Source organism: Dermacentor silvarum, chromosome 7 (genome assembly GCF_013339745.2).
Source record: "Dermacentor silvarum isolate Dsil-2018 chromosome 7, BIME_Dsil_1.4, whole genome shotgun sequence".
NCBI classification, from domain to species: Eukaryota; Metazoa; Arthropoda; class Arachnida; order Ixodida; family Ixodidae; genus Dermacentor; species Dermacentor silvarum.
Window position 1 is genome coordinate 24,530,161 of NC_051160.1, and position 13,812 is coordinate 24,543,972.

The 13,812-nt window shown below is 49.4% G+C and overlaps 1 protein-coding gene across 3 annotated transcripts in view; it reads left to right on the forward strand.

Annotated features, from left to right (window-relative positions):
* The window catches only part of LOC119459443 (uncharacterized), a 307,019-nt gene that overhangs the window by 323 nt on the left and 292,884 nt on the right, over positions 1-13,812 (forward strand). For 2 of the 3 annotated variants that reach the window (XM_049670370.1, XM_049670372.1), the window contains exon 2: positions 11,162-11,194. The exons of the other annotated variant lie outside the window; for it this stretch is intronic. In XM_049670370.1, the coding sequence (XP_049526327.1) occupies positions 11,162-11,194 (33 nt within the window). The remainder of the gene's footprint in view (positions 1-11,161; positions 11,195-13,812) is intronic. 3 annotated transcript variants of the gene reach the window in all.

Sequence of the window (13,812 nt, forward strand, 5' to 3'; positions counted from 1 at the left end):
GGTATCCCAGCTATCATGCATTGTGCTTTACAGCGAAACTGTTAGCCTCTAGTTGGTCGGGATTTTTCGTGTCCGCGTGCGCGGTGCTCACACAAAAATGTGGGCCGATCCCGGAGACCATCCAAAGATGCAGGAAGCGCACAGTGTTCTGCTTCTCCAAAAGGCATCATATGACGTCATCAGGTGACATCCTCACTTGACGTAGAAGTCGTCGCGTGACGTCACGTTCTACGTGATGACGTCATCAGATTGCGTCATGAGGCGATAACGTCACGTGACGATGCCATCAATATCGTATATTCGAATTGTAATCCTAAGCTTTCATGTCTCCAGCATGTGTGTAATTGGTAATTTACAAATTTTTGACGCAATTTACTAAATTCGATTATTTGAATAACGCACGTGTGCTTGGCGGAAGGCCTAGGAGAATGAGGATGTATGCTACCCTTCCGCACACGTGCGTGCTAGCGTGACGTACGTGTGCACACAATGTATCTGTCTTTGAGGCATACTGGACGCTCTGCCCGTTGCATCTGCAGCACAGCGTGTTCTGCGACCGTAACCGACATTCTGGGAAACACTTGATGATGATGATGATTTATTGGCATCCCCTTTGAAACGGGGCGGCGACAAATAGTCACCTAGCCTGCTTGATTTAATCAGGTATACTATACATGTTCTTTATCTTGCATTTTTGTATACCTATCATTATTTTTCTTTTTCAAAAATTTACCTTGTACCGCTGCCTATGATTTTAAGAGATCAGGTCGCATCCATCTTTTCCCAACTTTTTTTCCACCAGTACTCTAATCGTCTCTTGCTGATCTCTACGGCTGATCTGTTTATGTTTCCTTCCACTTTAAACCCAAGCGCTTCTGGGAGTTGCCCGTTACCTACGGTTCTCGCTGGGTGGATCCCGTCGCATTCCATTAGGATGTGCTGAGTGGTCTCTGGATCTTTACTGCAGCATACACATGTCTCATCTAATTCCGAATATTTAGGTCACAATACAGAACCTCCACCTGTCACAATACAGAACCTCCACCTGGCGGCGGCCGCGGCAACTTATACAGACCTAAAACACCAGCTGGAAAATGGCTTTGTCTTTAATTTTCCGCCCAACCGAAATATGTTTCTCGTATATTCGAATTAGAATTAGAAGCTATCATGTTTGCAGCTTCTGTGCAAGTCGTACTTTACGAATTCTCTGACGCAGTTTACTAGAAACACTGAATTAGTTCACTAAGGCACTTGCGCTTGGGGGAGGGTCTAGAGGAATGAGCATGCAAGCTGCACTTCCACATGCGAGCGTGTGCGCGTGACGTGCGTCGCTTGTGGTGGTGGTGCTGGTTTTACGTCGTCTAACGTCGGTCGTGCTAGTCTAAAGTCGGCAACAGCGTCGCTGTATATTGACACGTATCCATGTTTATCTTTCACCGGTGGCCGCTTTCCACCGGCTAACAAATGTTAAACGTTATCGCTCGGCGCAGGACGCGCCTGTATCGGAAGTTTCTAGAACGTTATCGATGCTTCTTCCCATTGCCTGTTTTCACCGACGCTTCTGTTATCTGATTGCATGACTGAGGCGAATTCTCTAGAACTTTCTGGAAGACACGCGGGCATCAGGGATTAATCTAGAACCTTCGATGACTCAGGTATAAAAGCCGACGCGTTTCGCCGCTGATCAGATTTTCGACGATCGCCGACTGTGTTCGCCGCTATCGTTGTGCTTTGAGTGTAGCTTGCTTTTGTGGGCACAGGTTCGCCCAATAAACAACCAGTTTCGTCATAAACAGTGTCACGACTGTTTTCTTTACCGTCACTACTACGTGACATCTGGTGGAGGTGCTGGGTGGAGGTGCTGTGTTCGCCGCTGCGAGCCCTTACCCGGGAAACTAAAGGCAGCAACCAATGGAGGTGCGGTTGCTGTACGACGCAATGCCGAAGATCCTCCGCCGCCGCCGACGACGACGATTCGCGTATCATCACGACGAGATATCAGCACGCCGCCTAGCAACAGCCTTGACACCACTTCGCCGCCGCAAGAAGACCGGCCGACGCGACGTAGCAGCAGCGGAGCAAGCCGACGCAGCCGTGATCCGACGCCACAACTTAACCGTAATGCTAGACGACGGTCTACCGACTTAGACGTCCTCGTCGATGGTCATAACGTCACCGCTCTCGTCGACACTGGCGCCGACTATTCCGTCTTCAGTGGCGCGTTCGCCGCCAAGTTAAAGAAGGTGAAGACGGCTTGGCAAGGACCCGATATCCGGACAGCGGGAGGCCACCTAATAACGCCGGCTGGAATCTGCACAGCCCGAGTCACGGTAAACAACCGCACTTACCCGGCGAGCTTCGTAATCCTGCAGCACTGCTCCAGGGATGTCATCCTAGGCATGGACTTTCTAAACCAATACGGTGCAGTCATCGACTTAAGATCCAAGTCGATAACGCTTTCAACGAACAACGCGATACCACCGGATACAAGCATAAGTTACCATGCCTTGAATGTGCTTGAAGAACAAGTCACCGTTCCGCCTCGCTCCAGCGTAATGATTTCCGTCGGTACCGAAGTGCTTGCAGACATGGAGGGCGTCATCGAGGGCAATCATCACTTACTGCTCGACCGTGAAATTTGCGTCGCTAGAGGCATAGCTGAGCTACGTGCAGGGAAAGCAAGGGTGATGCTCACGAACTTCAGCCCCGAATACAAGCACATTAACAAAGGCACCACGGTCGCCTACATCGACGAAATAGTACAAGCCAGCAGTGCTTTCGCCTTCACGGATTCCAGTGCGCCTGCAACGACGACTATAGTATCTGAACCAACTTTCGACGTCAACCAGAACCTTCCCGGGCATAAGAAAGAACAGCTAAAAGCTCTGCTCCTGCAATACAAGGACTGCTTCTCGTCGTCGTCAAAAGTTCGACAAACACCTGTCGCCAAGCACCGCATTATAACCGACGAATATGTCCGCCATATCCGTCAGAGCCCGTACCGAGTTTCGGCGCGCGAACGCGAGGCCATAAGGCAACAAGTCGACGAAATGCTACGCGACGACATCATCCATCCGTCCAAGAGTCCGTGGGCGTCCCCCGTGGTGTTAGTGAAGAAGAAGGATGGAACCCTACGTTTTTGCGTCGATTATCGTCGCCTCAACAAGATCACGAAGAAGGACGTATACCCCCTCCCACGGATTGACGACGCCTTGGATCGACTCTACAACGCAAAGTATTTTTCGTCGATGGACCTCAAAACCGGTTACTGGCAAATCGAAGTCGACGAGAGGGACCGGGAGAAGACTGCCTTTATAACACCAGACGGACTGTTCGAGTTCAAGGTCATGCCGTTTGGTCTTTGCTCGGCGCCTGCCACTTTCCAACGTGTCATGGATACAGTACTGGCAGGCTTGAAGTGGCAGACTTGCCTCGACTATTTGGACGACGTCGTTGTGTTTGCCTCAAGCTTCGAGGAACACCTCTGGCGCCTTGAAACAGTTCTTCAAGCAATCAAGACCTCCGGACTCACGTTGAAGCCAGAAAAGTGCCACTTCGCATACGAGGAGCTTTTGTTTTTGGGCCACGTCATCAACAAGTCAGGAGTGCGCCCCGACCCTCAGAAAACTGCGGCCATCTCCAACTTTCCTCCGCCCGCTGACAAGAAGGCAGTGCGTAGATTTCTTGGACTGTGCGCCTATTACAGGCGCTTCGTCAAGAATTTTTCACGGATCGCCGAGCCACTGACGTATCTCACGAAGGCCGACGTCGAGTTCAAGTGGGAGACGCCGCAAGTCGAAGCATTTGAAGAACTGAAGCGACGCCTGCAATCGCCGCCAATACTTGCGCATTTCGACGAAAATGCCGATACCGAAGTCCACACCGACGCAAGCAGCGTAGGACTCGGCGCCGTGCTTGTGCAGAGGACTGACGGACTAGAAAGGGTTGTAAGTTACGCTAGCCGGTCGCTATCGAAGGCGGAAGCAAATTATTCCACAACAGAAAAGGAGTGCCTCGCCATCATCTGGGCTACATCAAAGTTTCGCCCCTACCTCTATGGCAGGCCCCTTAAAGTTGTGAGCGACCACCACGCCTTGTGTTGGCTAGCTAACTTGAAGGATCCTTCAGGTCGCCTCGCACGATGGAGTCTGAGACTTCAAGAATTCGACATCACCGTCGTTTACAAGTCCGGGCGAAAGCACTCTGACGCCGACTGCTTGTCTCGCGCCCCCGTCGAACCACCGCCACAGGACGACCAGGATGACGGTACTTTCTTGGGACCAATCAGTGCCAACGAATTCGCCGAACAACAGCGAGCCGACCCAGAACTAAGGAGCCTTGTAGACTACCTGGAAGGCAAGACCGTCATTGTGCCGAAGGTGTTCAGGCGAGGATTGGCGTCGTTTTTCTTGCAAAACGACATTCTCCTAAAGAAGAACTTCTCGCCTCTCCGAGCCAACTACCTCCTCGTGGTACCCTCAGCATTGCGTCCAGAGGTTCTGCAAGCTCTCCATGACGACCCAACGGCTGGACATCTCGGTTTTTCACGCACTCTCGCGAGGATACAAGAAAAATACTACTGGCCTCGCCTCTCTGCCGACGTCGCCCATTACGTAAGGACATGCCGAGACTGTCAGCGACGCAAAACACCGCCGACAAGGCCAGCCGGACTTCTACAGCCAATCGAGCCACCTCGCCGACCGTTCCATCAGATCGGTATGGACTTACTGGGGCCTTTTCCGACGTCGACGTCCGGGAATAAATGGATCGTCGTCGCTACGGACTACCTCACCCGCTACGCCGAAACAAAAGCCTTGCCCAAAGGCAGTGCCGCCGAGGTAGGCCGATTCTTCGTTGAGAACATCCTCCTGCGTCACGGTGCCCCAGAAGTCCTCATCACCGACAGAGGCACGGCCTTTACGGCAGAGCTAACTCAAGCCATCCTGAGGTACAGCCAGACAAGGCATCGCCGCACCACCGCCTACCACCCGCAGACGAATGGCCTCACCGAGCGCCTAAATAAGACAATCGCCGACATGCTGGCAATGTACGTCGACGTCGAACACAAGACGTGGGATGCCATCCTCCCGTACGTGACCTTCGCATACAACACGGCCGTGCAAGAAACGACGCACATGGCACCGTTCAACCTGGTCTACGGAAGGAACCCGGCAACGACGCTTGACGCCATGCTACCAGACGTCGCTGACGAAGAAAATCTTGACGTTGCCACTTATTTGCAGCGTGCCGAAGAAGGTCGACAGCTCGCCCGCATGTGCATCAAGAACCAGCAGAGGACCGACAGCCGACACTACAATCTACGACGACGTTACGTCGAGTACCAGCCCGGCGACCGTGTTTGGGTCTGGACTCCGATACGCCGACGAGGACTTAGCGAGAAACTGTTGCGTCGCTATTTCGGACCATATAAGATAATCCGACGTATTGGCGCACTGGACTATGAGGTCGTGCCAGACGGCATTTCGCAATCACAGCGGCGCCGGGCACGACCTGAAGTCATCCATGTGGTGCGTCTTAAACCTTTCTACGCCCGCTGACGACCTTAGGTACTTCGTTACTTTGTTATTGTTTTTTTTTGTTTGTTTGTTGTTTATTACGCATTGTTTTGTTTTCGCTTTCGTGTTTGTAGCATCGGGACGATGCTTTTTAAGGGGAGGGTATTGACACGTATCCATGTTTATCTTTCACCGGTGGCCGCTTTCCACCGGCTAACAAATGTTAAACGTTATCGCTCGGCGCAGGACGCGCCCGTATCGAAAGTTTCTAGAACGTTATCGATGCTTCTTCCCATTGCCTGTTTTCACCGACGCTTCTGTTATCTGATTGCATGACTGAGGCGAATTCTCTAGAACTTTCTGGAAGACACGCGGGCATCAGGGATTAATCTAGAACCTTCGATGACTCAGGTATAAAAGCCGACGCGTTTCGCCGCTGATCAAATTTTCGACGATCGCTGACTGTGTTCGCCGCTATCGTTGTGCTTTGAGTGTAGCTTGCTTTTGTGGGCACAGGTTCGCCCAATAAACAACCTGTTTCGTCATAAACAGTGTCACGACTGTTTTCTTTACCGTCACTACTACGTGACAATATCCACTTTCACCGGGTGGAATGAAGTGTTGGAGGAAGGCACCTGTTGGTGAACAAGAAAATCACGCACCGGAGAAAGTACGAAGGAGCGCGCTGAGCTCGCGAGAAAACCAACGCCACCTAGAGGAAAGTCTAGTTGAGCGAAGCAGGGAAGGAGAAAAGAGGCGAAGCTTCGCAGAAGAGGTGGGTAGGAGAGGCGCGCTGGGTTGGCCTCCTCTGGCAGTTGCTACGGGTTTGTGTGCGCGCTGTGGAGGTACCCGATTCGTCTCGTGATCGAGTTGCCGAGCGCCGTGGGAGAAGGAGGGAGGAGCAACGCAAGCGGCGGCAGGCCGACAGGGAATCGACCGACCGACCCTGAAGTCGTCGCACCTGCAGATCGCTTTCAAGATACGGCGTGCGCCGCTGCGCAAACTACACAGTTGCTACCAGAGTACAAGCGCAACCCCCCCCCCCCCCCCCCTCCCGCGCGCCCTTCCCGATTTCCTCCCTTGTGCACGATTCGACTCACCATCACACGCTTTCATTCGCACATAGAGCATACGGCGCGCGGGGACGAAGTTATCGCCCTTGGACTTTATACACAACATCGTGGTGACCACGACGGCAGAAATGTGCATGGAGTGTCCATATCATTGCTATAGCAATTATATAGGAATCGCCCCTATACGGTTGCGCGTAAACCACGTTCACGAAGTGAAACTTCTCTGTAATTTTTTTGTGATGCCAATTTAATAATTATTCCCAAGTAGGAAACTTTTTAATTACTGCTTTGGATATCGTACTGTCAATGAAAAGTTTGTAGAAAATTGAAAGAAACTTAAAACTGGCATGTTTTCAGCCAGGTGCATTTGGCTCGTATTTAAAGACGAAAGCCTTAAGTGGCTCATTGAAATGGCTCATGCCCAGAAAAAACACGTCGTCCGGTCCAATGGTACAAAAACTATGGCTCCTACCCGCGTCGTCCCCTCCAATGGTACAAATGCTATCATTAGCAATGGATCATACCAACTAATCAAGCAAACAATGCAAGGATCATCCCTCTCATAATAGAAAGACTACAAACCCTCAGGAAAGTGAAGTGTACAGTGCATACATTTAAAAGAATCACGCATACACCGTTACACCTCATCACGGGGAATGGCTTATATCCCCGTAAGGAAGCAAACATGCAGTGGCTGAATATGAACGAAGAAACGAAAGAAAAAACGAAGGAAAGAAACAACGATCGAGGGAACGAAAGAAAGAACAAAGAATGAAAGAGAGACAGACGGAAAGAAAGAAAGAAAATTATGGGGTTTTACGTGCCAAAACCACAATCTGATTATGATGCACGCCGTAGTGGGGGACTCCGGAAATTTGTACCACCTGGGGTTCTTTAACGTGCACCTAAATCCAAGTAGACGGGTGTTTTCGCATTTCGCCTCCATCGAAATGCGGCCGCCGTGGCCGGGATTCGATCCCGCGACCTCGTGCTCAGCAGCCCAACACCATAGCCACTGAGCAACCACGGCGGGTGGAAAGAAAGAGAAAACGAAAGAAATAACGAAATAGCCTTTAGGTAGTGCATTGGGTGCTCGCATGTGTCGTTGAGGAGGTCGACCTACAGCACCGTACGTTTACTTTAATAGCGGATCATTATGTCTTGCATGAAGTCTGGCCCCTCCGATTGTAAACATAATGCATTACCACGTGTGCAGGAGGCTTTAGCCTTCACGTGTTACAGGAGTGTAACATGCTGCTGAATTTTTTCCCGGCTAATAAAAATGTGCGGTAAAAATGAAACATCATCAAAAAGCTGCCCCCTCAGACACGCCCCAGAGGAGCTAGCGAGAAAAATCTTTCCATGACGCATCAACCGCCATTTATCGGCACCCTTATTGTCACTAAGGCACCGCACTGTCGCGGGCGAGACGTGTCAAATAAAGGGCCAGCTCTTCCACTAACTGATACAGAATTTGTTTGAGGGCGCTGCTTTTTGATGCGGGCTAGAGTTAAGGCCAAACTATACGTACGCTTGACACCGCGCGAAAGCTCACACCCACGTGCCTTACTCATGCGCAGATGGTGCAGAACAAATAGTACGAGTTGTAGTGCGGCGCCAGCACAGATATCTTCTTCAGACAAATATAGGTGCACTGGTTGCCTCAAAAAAAGAAAAAAAAAGCGCAATTTCGCCCGAAACCGAAGCATCGATTGCGATAGGAAATTAGTGGACAACTATTCACCCTCTTCGCTTAGCAGTTTGTTCTAGATAAACGAGCTGGCGCTTTCGGCAGGTGCGCCCTACGTCCCTCAGCGACCACGCGCGAATACGAAACCATTACCGCTTGTACCTTGCTTCTGCGCGATCAGCTGTCGCAAATGCAACTGAGTTTTCGCTAACACACTGTGCTCCAATTATGCTGCATTGATAATAGTGGATTGAAGACGTGTGCAGTAGTTGGCTGCAAAAATTAGTGACTGACATATTAAGGAATGTAATGAATATTGGTGGCTAAGTTCTTGGAGCGCTGCTGCAACAGGTCCGTACTTGTTTCCGGCACTTCTAGATGTATGAAGTTCCTCGAGAATACAGAAACTTTCCTTATCCGCCAGCGCTGTATCGCTAACCTTCAAAGAAAGGGTTTCAGCCCCGGTACGTCGGCAAGAGTGAGTACTGCTCGTTAAACAATGATGAAGGGAGTAGCGCGGCTTTCTGTCATAGTAGGTTTGGCGCACAGTATCTACACACATATACCCCAACTGGCACGGAAACTTAGGCCCACCCTTTCGCCAACGTGTCAAAAATAAGGGTATATGGGCGCACACTTGAATATATGCGCACTATGTACGCACAATAAATGGCGGTACTGCACCGATAGCGCACAAATGGTCGAAGCTGAACGTTTCGTGACGGTCCACCAGAGTGAGCGAGTTACTAGCGATAATACGTATTCGCTACAAGGTGTTACAATGTGCAGAACAGCTGCGTTTCAGTCGTGCGCCGGAAGAACAGATCTATCGGAACGGCGCACACCCACGAGCCAGACGTGCCTGACAGCTACGCCCGTCGAGTGATGATCAATAGGTTTGCAAAGACCCCCCCGTTGCTTCGCTTTCTTCACAATGCAGAGTTGGAAGCTATTGCGTAACTTTTTTTTATTGTCATAACCAATGCGGCAAATCCTCGCGAAATTAAAATGGACACACCATCTGTGCGCACACCAGTAGACGTTACGGGCGGGAACATGTACTGAAAAAAAAAGCGTGCACAAAGGAGCCATTTATTTCATATAAGAAACATAAAAATTATGCGCATCATCAAATCTATGTGAAGGGAAGCTTTCGCGAAGCGGTTAATCAAATGCGTTAAACTTGCTCATTTCATTGCCGCGTATTTCGCGCATGTGCTCTTGCGCACTCGCACTGCTCAATGCGACGCACACGGCGACCATCTCAAATAGCTCGTTGGCGTTAGCACGATAAACGTATACTTGCGATGGTGGCCTAATGATTACGCAATCGAGCTGCTGTGCTTGGAGACCAAAGTTCGATCCGCCCATAAGGCACGCAATTCAATTATATTACTTAACTGTGAGCTATACGGCAAGATGGCAGTAGCACAGAGCAGTCACTGGTCAGGAAAGTCCGGGAAAGTTCGCAACGAAAGCTTCGCTTTAAAAAGTTCTGATCTGACGAATGTTGTGTTCCTTATGCTAAGCACAGAGGAAGAATGCTCTTCATTGAACAGCATAGATATGCCGCAGCACGGCTAGAATTGCGTACGTTCTGCTCTGCATGCGGAAGCGGATTAGCATAATAGATTAGCATAACATTTAAGAAAGCGTAAGTTCCTTTCAAAAGAAAAAAAAATATTCACCGCCCTTGCACCCTGTACAGATGGTAAACGAGAGAAGCGGAAATGTGCGGCCCCGGTATTAGCCACACGTTATTCATTCATTTATTTCTTGTCCCTGGCTCATAGCTATATATACATATGCGGGCATGCGCCACACGTGATTTTATTATCAGTAATCGTGATGCAACTGAGGAGCATGTGATGTTATTGATGTTATGATCTATGAGTCGTGTTAGGCATACATTCGTACCTTTCCATGCCGAATTTGGTATGTGTGGTGAAACACGACAACGGCAGCTACGCATGGCGGCACGATGCCGGAAATAAGAGAGCCCGAGGGTTGGTGGCAGAAGAAAAAGGAGCAGACGACACGAGCGAACGGGCAGTTGCGGCCACGAGGGCGGATCGCACGATCTGCCCGTGTACTGTTCAGCTGCACTGTTCAGCCACAAGGTGGCTGGAAAGTGCTTCATCTACCTTGCAACCTTCTGACGTCGTGGCGGCGTCGAGGTACGAAGTCTACTTTTCCGCTGGTTCCTTGTCTAATTAGTAAGTAAGGTGTGAGACCGGGCTAGTTGGTATTATAGTAAGAATTACAATTGAAGCTGCGGCTATTGCAAAAGGCAGTTGTATCTGTGAACCTTCCACAGCGCTGACGGATAAAGAATTTGCCCTCTTAGAGTAATTTGCACGGGGGGAGGCGCCTTAGGCTATGTTGGTTTTTTCTTGCTGATGTGGGGCAGTCTTGATTACTTGCGCAAGTATATGTGTGGTTGTGATCACATACGCGAGGCTATAGATTCATGTTTCTTTGTAACAAACACCAGTTGGAAGCCAGCGCTTTTCCTCGTTGCCTCTTTTAGTATTTCGTGTCTATTTTTTGCGCTGGTCGTATCAATAATTAGTAAGCACCGAAACGGTGCTCCTCCTGTCAGGGAAGTCAGGCGGTATGAACCCCTTCACTGAGGGAACAAACATAGGGATGATAGAGGGGCCTTTGCGCGTAATTCCTCATGGACCATCTTGGCTACCTCGATCAGTAGAATATCGGCATATACAAGCATATATCTTGTCTTACTTTTAATGTATTGAACACAGCCTAACAATGTGGCTGCCTTACAGCTTCTCAGTGTTTAAGAAAATACTCTTATAACGAAGTTCAATTCAATTCCAGTACAGTCAATTTTGTTCTAACTAGGGTACACTGTTTTTCAGGAATTTGCAACATTACTGAGGCCAGTCATTTGGGTGAGTAAGGCTCCCTGATTATTAGATAAGTGAATGCTACTTCACAGTCAACTGCATTCAATGACAGCTTGACAACATATGCTCTCAGAACGTCGTCTTTCAGCAGCCCGGAAGCACCTAATTCAAACTGCGGCTTCGCTTTTGTTTACTGAGTGAGCAGATGCGACAACTAATTGCTTCCTTTTCTGTTGGGTGCACCTGGTAACATTTCTCCCAGTTTCAACAACGAATCTATATACAACCTTTATCATAACATCAACAAATATGCCCGATAAGCGGGCCTTAAAATTCAGAACGAGAGCTTCGTACGAAATGCAGTGCGGTTGTGCGCAACCGAAGGGATACTTCATTTACGAAGGGTAACGTCATAAAGAAACAGTGGAGCTATGAGAGATGCAGTAGTTGAGGCCCTCGAAGTAGTTTTGACCTTCCGAATATGAGTTATAGTGAATCTAAATCTGTGTACGCGATCGTTTTATTGCGATAGGAATTGTATGCACACTCCAAGCGTATTTCTGCTATCGTCATTGCCGTCGCCGTCGCCGTGAGGTTCCGTATGAACTCCAACGGTGATGAAATCTTCGCCGCGCGCCGTATGCATGCTGTATGTGCGAGTGAAAGCGCGCGAGGGACGCGCGCTTTCACGGGGAGCGAACGCACGAAGAGCAAACGCGACTTCTTGCGTCGTGCGAAAGGCCGTGGGGGGACAGGAGGGAGGGAGGGCAGGCGAGGTTTAGCTGCGGCACCAAATGTGTATTTATATAAAAACGTTGCGGGGCGAGAAGGTGGTAAGGACTTCCGACGCTGCTCGTCGAGTGTCCCGTTCTGATCTCGTCGAAAACCTCCGAGCCGCCGCCAGAGGCACCGGCAACAGTCATCCAACGCCGCGCGCGTTCGGTGCGAACGCAGGCAAAACGACGACGGCGTCGACAACATTTCTGCGCGTTGCTGGTGCTGCTACATGTCCAAGTTTATACAGCTGATAAAACTACTATCCTTACTCCGTATAGCTCTCTACTAATTTGCTATTGCAATTGATGCGTCGCCTTTCCGGTAATACTGCGCCATTTTTTTTTCGCGCCCATCAAAATGTGACCGTTGATTCCGGGAATCGAACCCGCGACCTCGCGCTCAGCAGCGGAACGCCATTGGCGCAGAAATATTGTGTACACTATTGAAGAACGAACTTCAATAGAGAGCACGAAGTCACCAATAAAAAAAAAAAAAAGAAAAACACTGGCTCTCCCGCACGCGAGAGTAAATGTGAGCATGAAATTGCTACAAGATGACAATCAAGTGAATGGTGCTCCCCTTAGCTGCCCTTTGAACGTCGCTATTCGAAATCACAAATAAAGCTTCAGCGTACTAGAAGTTATAGCTTGAGTGATATTGTGAACAAACATTAGGAAGAAATTGCAACCAATATTTTTTCAACTTGTTTGGGAAGTAACTAGCGTATGTAATGCGGTCTTGTTTTAAGGGTTGGGGGACAGAGAAGGCATTTTTTAAACTTTTGACTGGTTGCCTGGATGATCTCGTTTTGTTCTCGCAGTGGTGCCCAAATCTTCTCCTTTGAGTGCCTGGATAACGGCGTGGGCTTTTGGCTCAAGGTCACTTGAAGGTCGCGGATAGCGGGAGCTAAAAGAATTTTGTGCTTTAAAGAAAATGGTAAACTCGGTGGTAATGCAGTTCCACTCAACGTGAAAGCTGTGGAAGTGCAGAGAAGTGATTCGCCGGTGATTCTCTTGTGTTTACCTTGTGTTTATCTTGTTTTATCCTGTGTTTATCTTGTGTTTAGCTATTCTTTTCAAGATTGCGGGATTAGTTTGCCTGCGCTGGCGAGCAAGTTCAGCTTCTCGGGCGCACACCGCTTGATCAGCCGTGCGTCGGCGCTGTCTTTCACGGGCGAGCGCCCGCTGACGCTCCAAGCGTGCTTGCTGCACGGCGTCCCATGGCGGGAAAGAGCGTGCCGGAACGCGGGAACGGCTGTCTTTCAGCGCGCCCTAGCGGAATCTTTCCATGATGATGATGATGATGATGATTTATTGGCATCCCCTTTGAAACGGGGCGGCGACAAATTGTCACCTAGTCTGCTTGATTTAATCAGGTATACTATACATGTTCTTTATCTAGCATTTTAGTATACCTATCATCATTTTTCTTTTTAAAACATTGTGAGGCTGTGGCGCCCTCTTTTGTCTAGGTTCGCTATCAGATTCGGGTTTTCGATCGAGTTTTCATTACTTTGTGTTAATCAATGTGTTAATTCATGGCTTAAGCAATGGCGTGAATTAACTGTGGTTGCAGTTGGGCTGTAGAGGACTGCGAAACGCTCTCCGATCATAAATTCACCAAGGTTCTCTTTTCTTGCGCAAACAACACCAAAGATTAAACGGTTAACCAAATTCGGCACATCTAAGCTTTTGGAGTCGTTAGTGCAGTCCTCTTGGTTTGACAGGGTGGTGACCGCGACACTTTCGTCCTTCGACGCCGTTGACCTCATCATCGCAAAGTTTTACCTAATGTTTGACAAGCTCTCTAATACTCACTCCCGTTGGGTTAAACCTCACCTGTGCCCTAATAACGCCTGGTGGACACCTGAGCTTACTATTGAACGT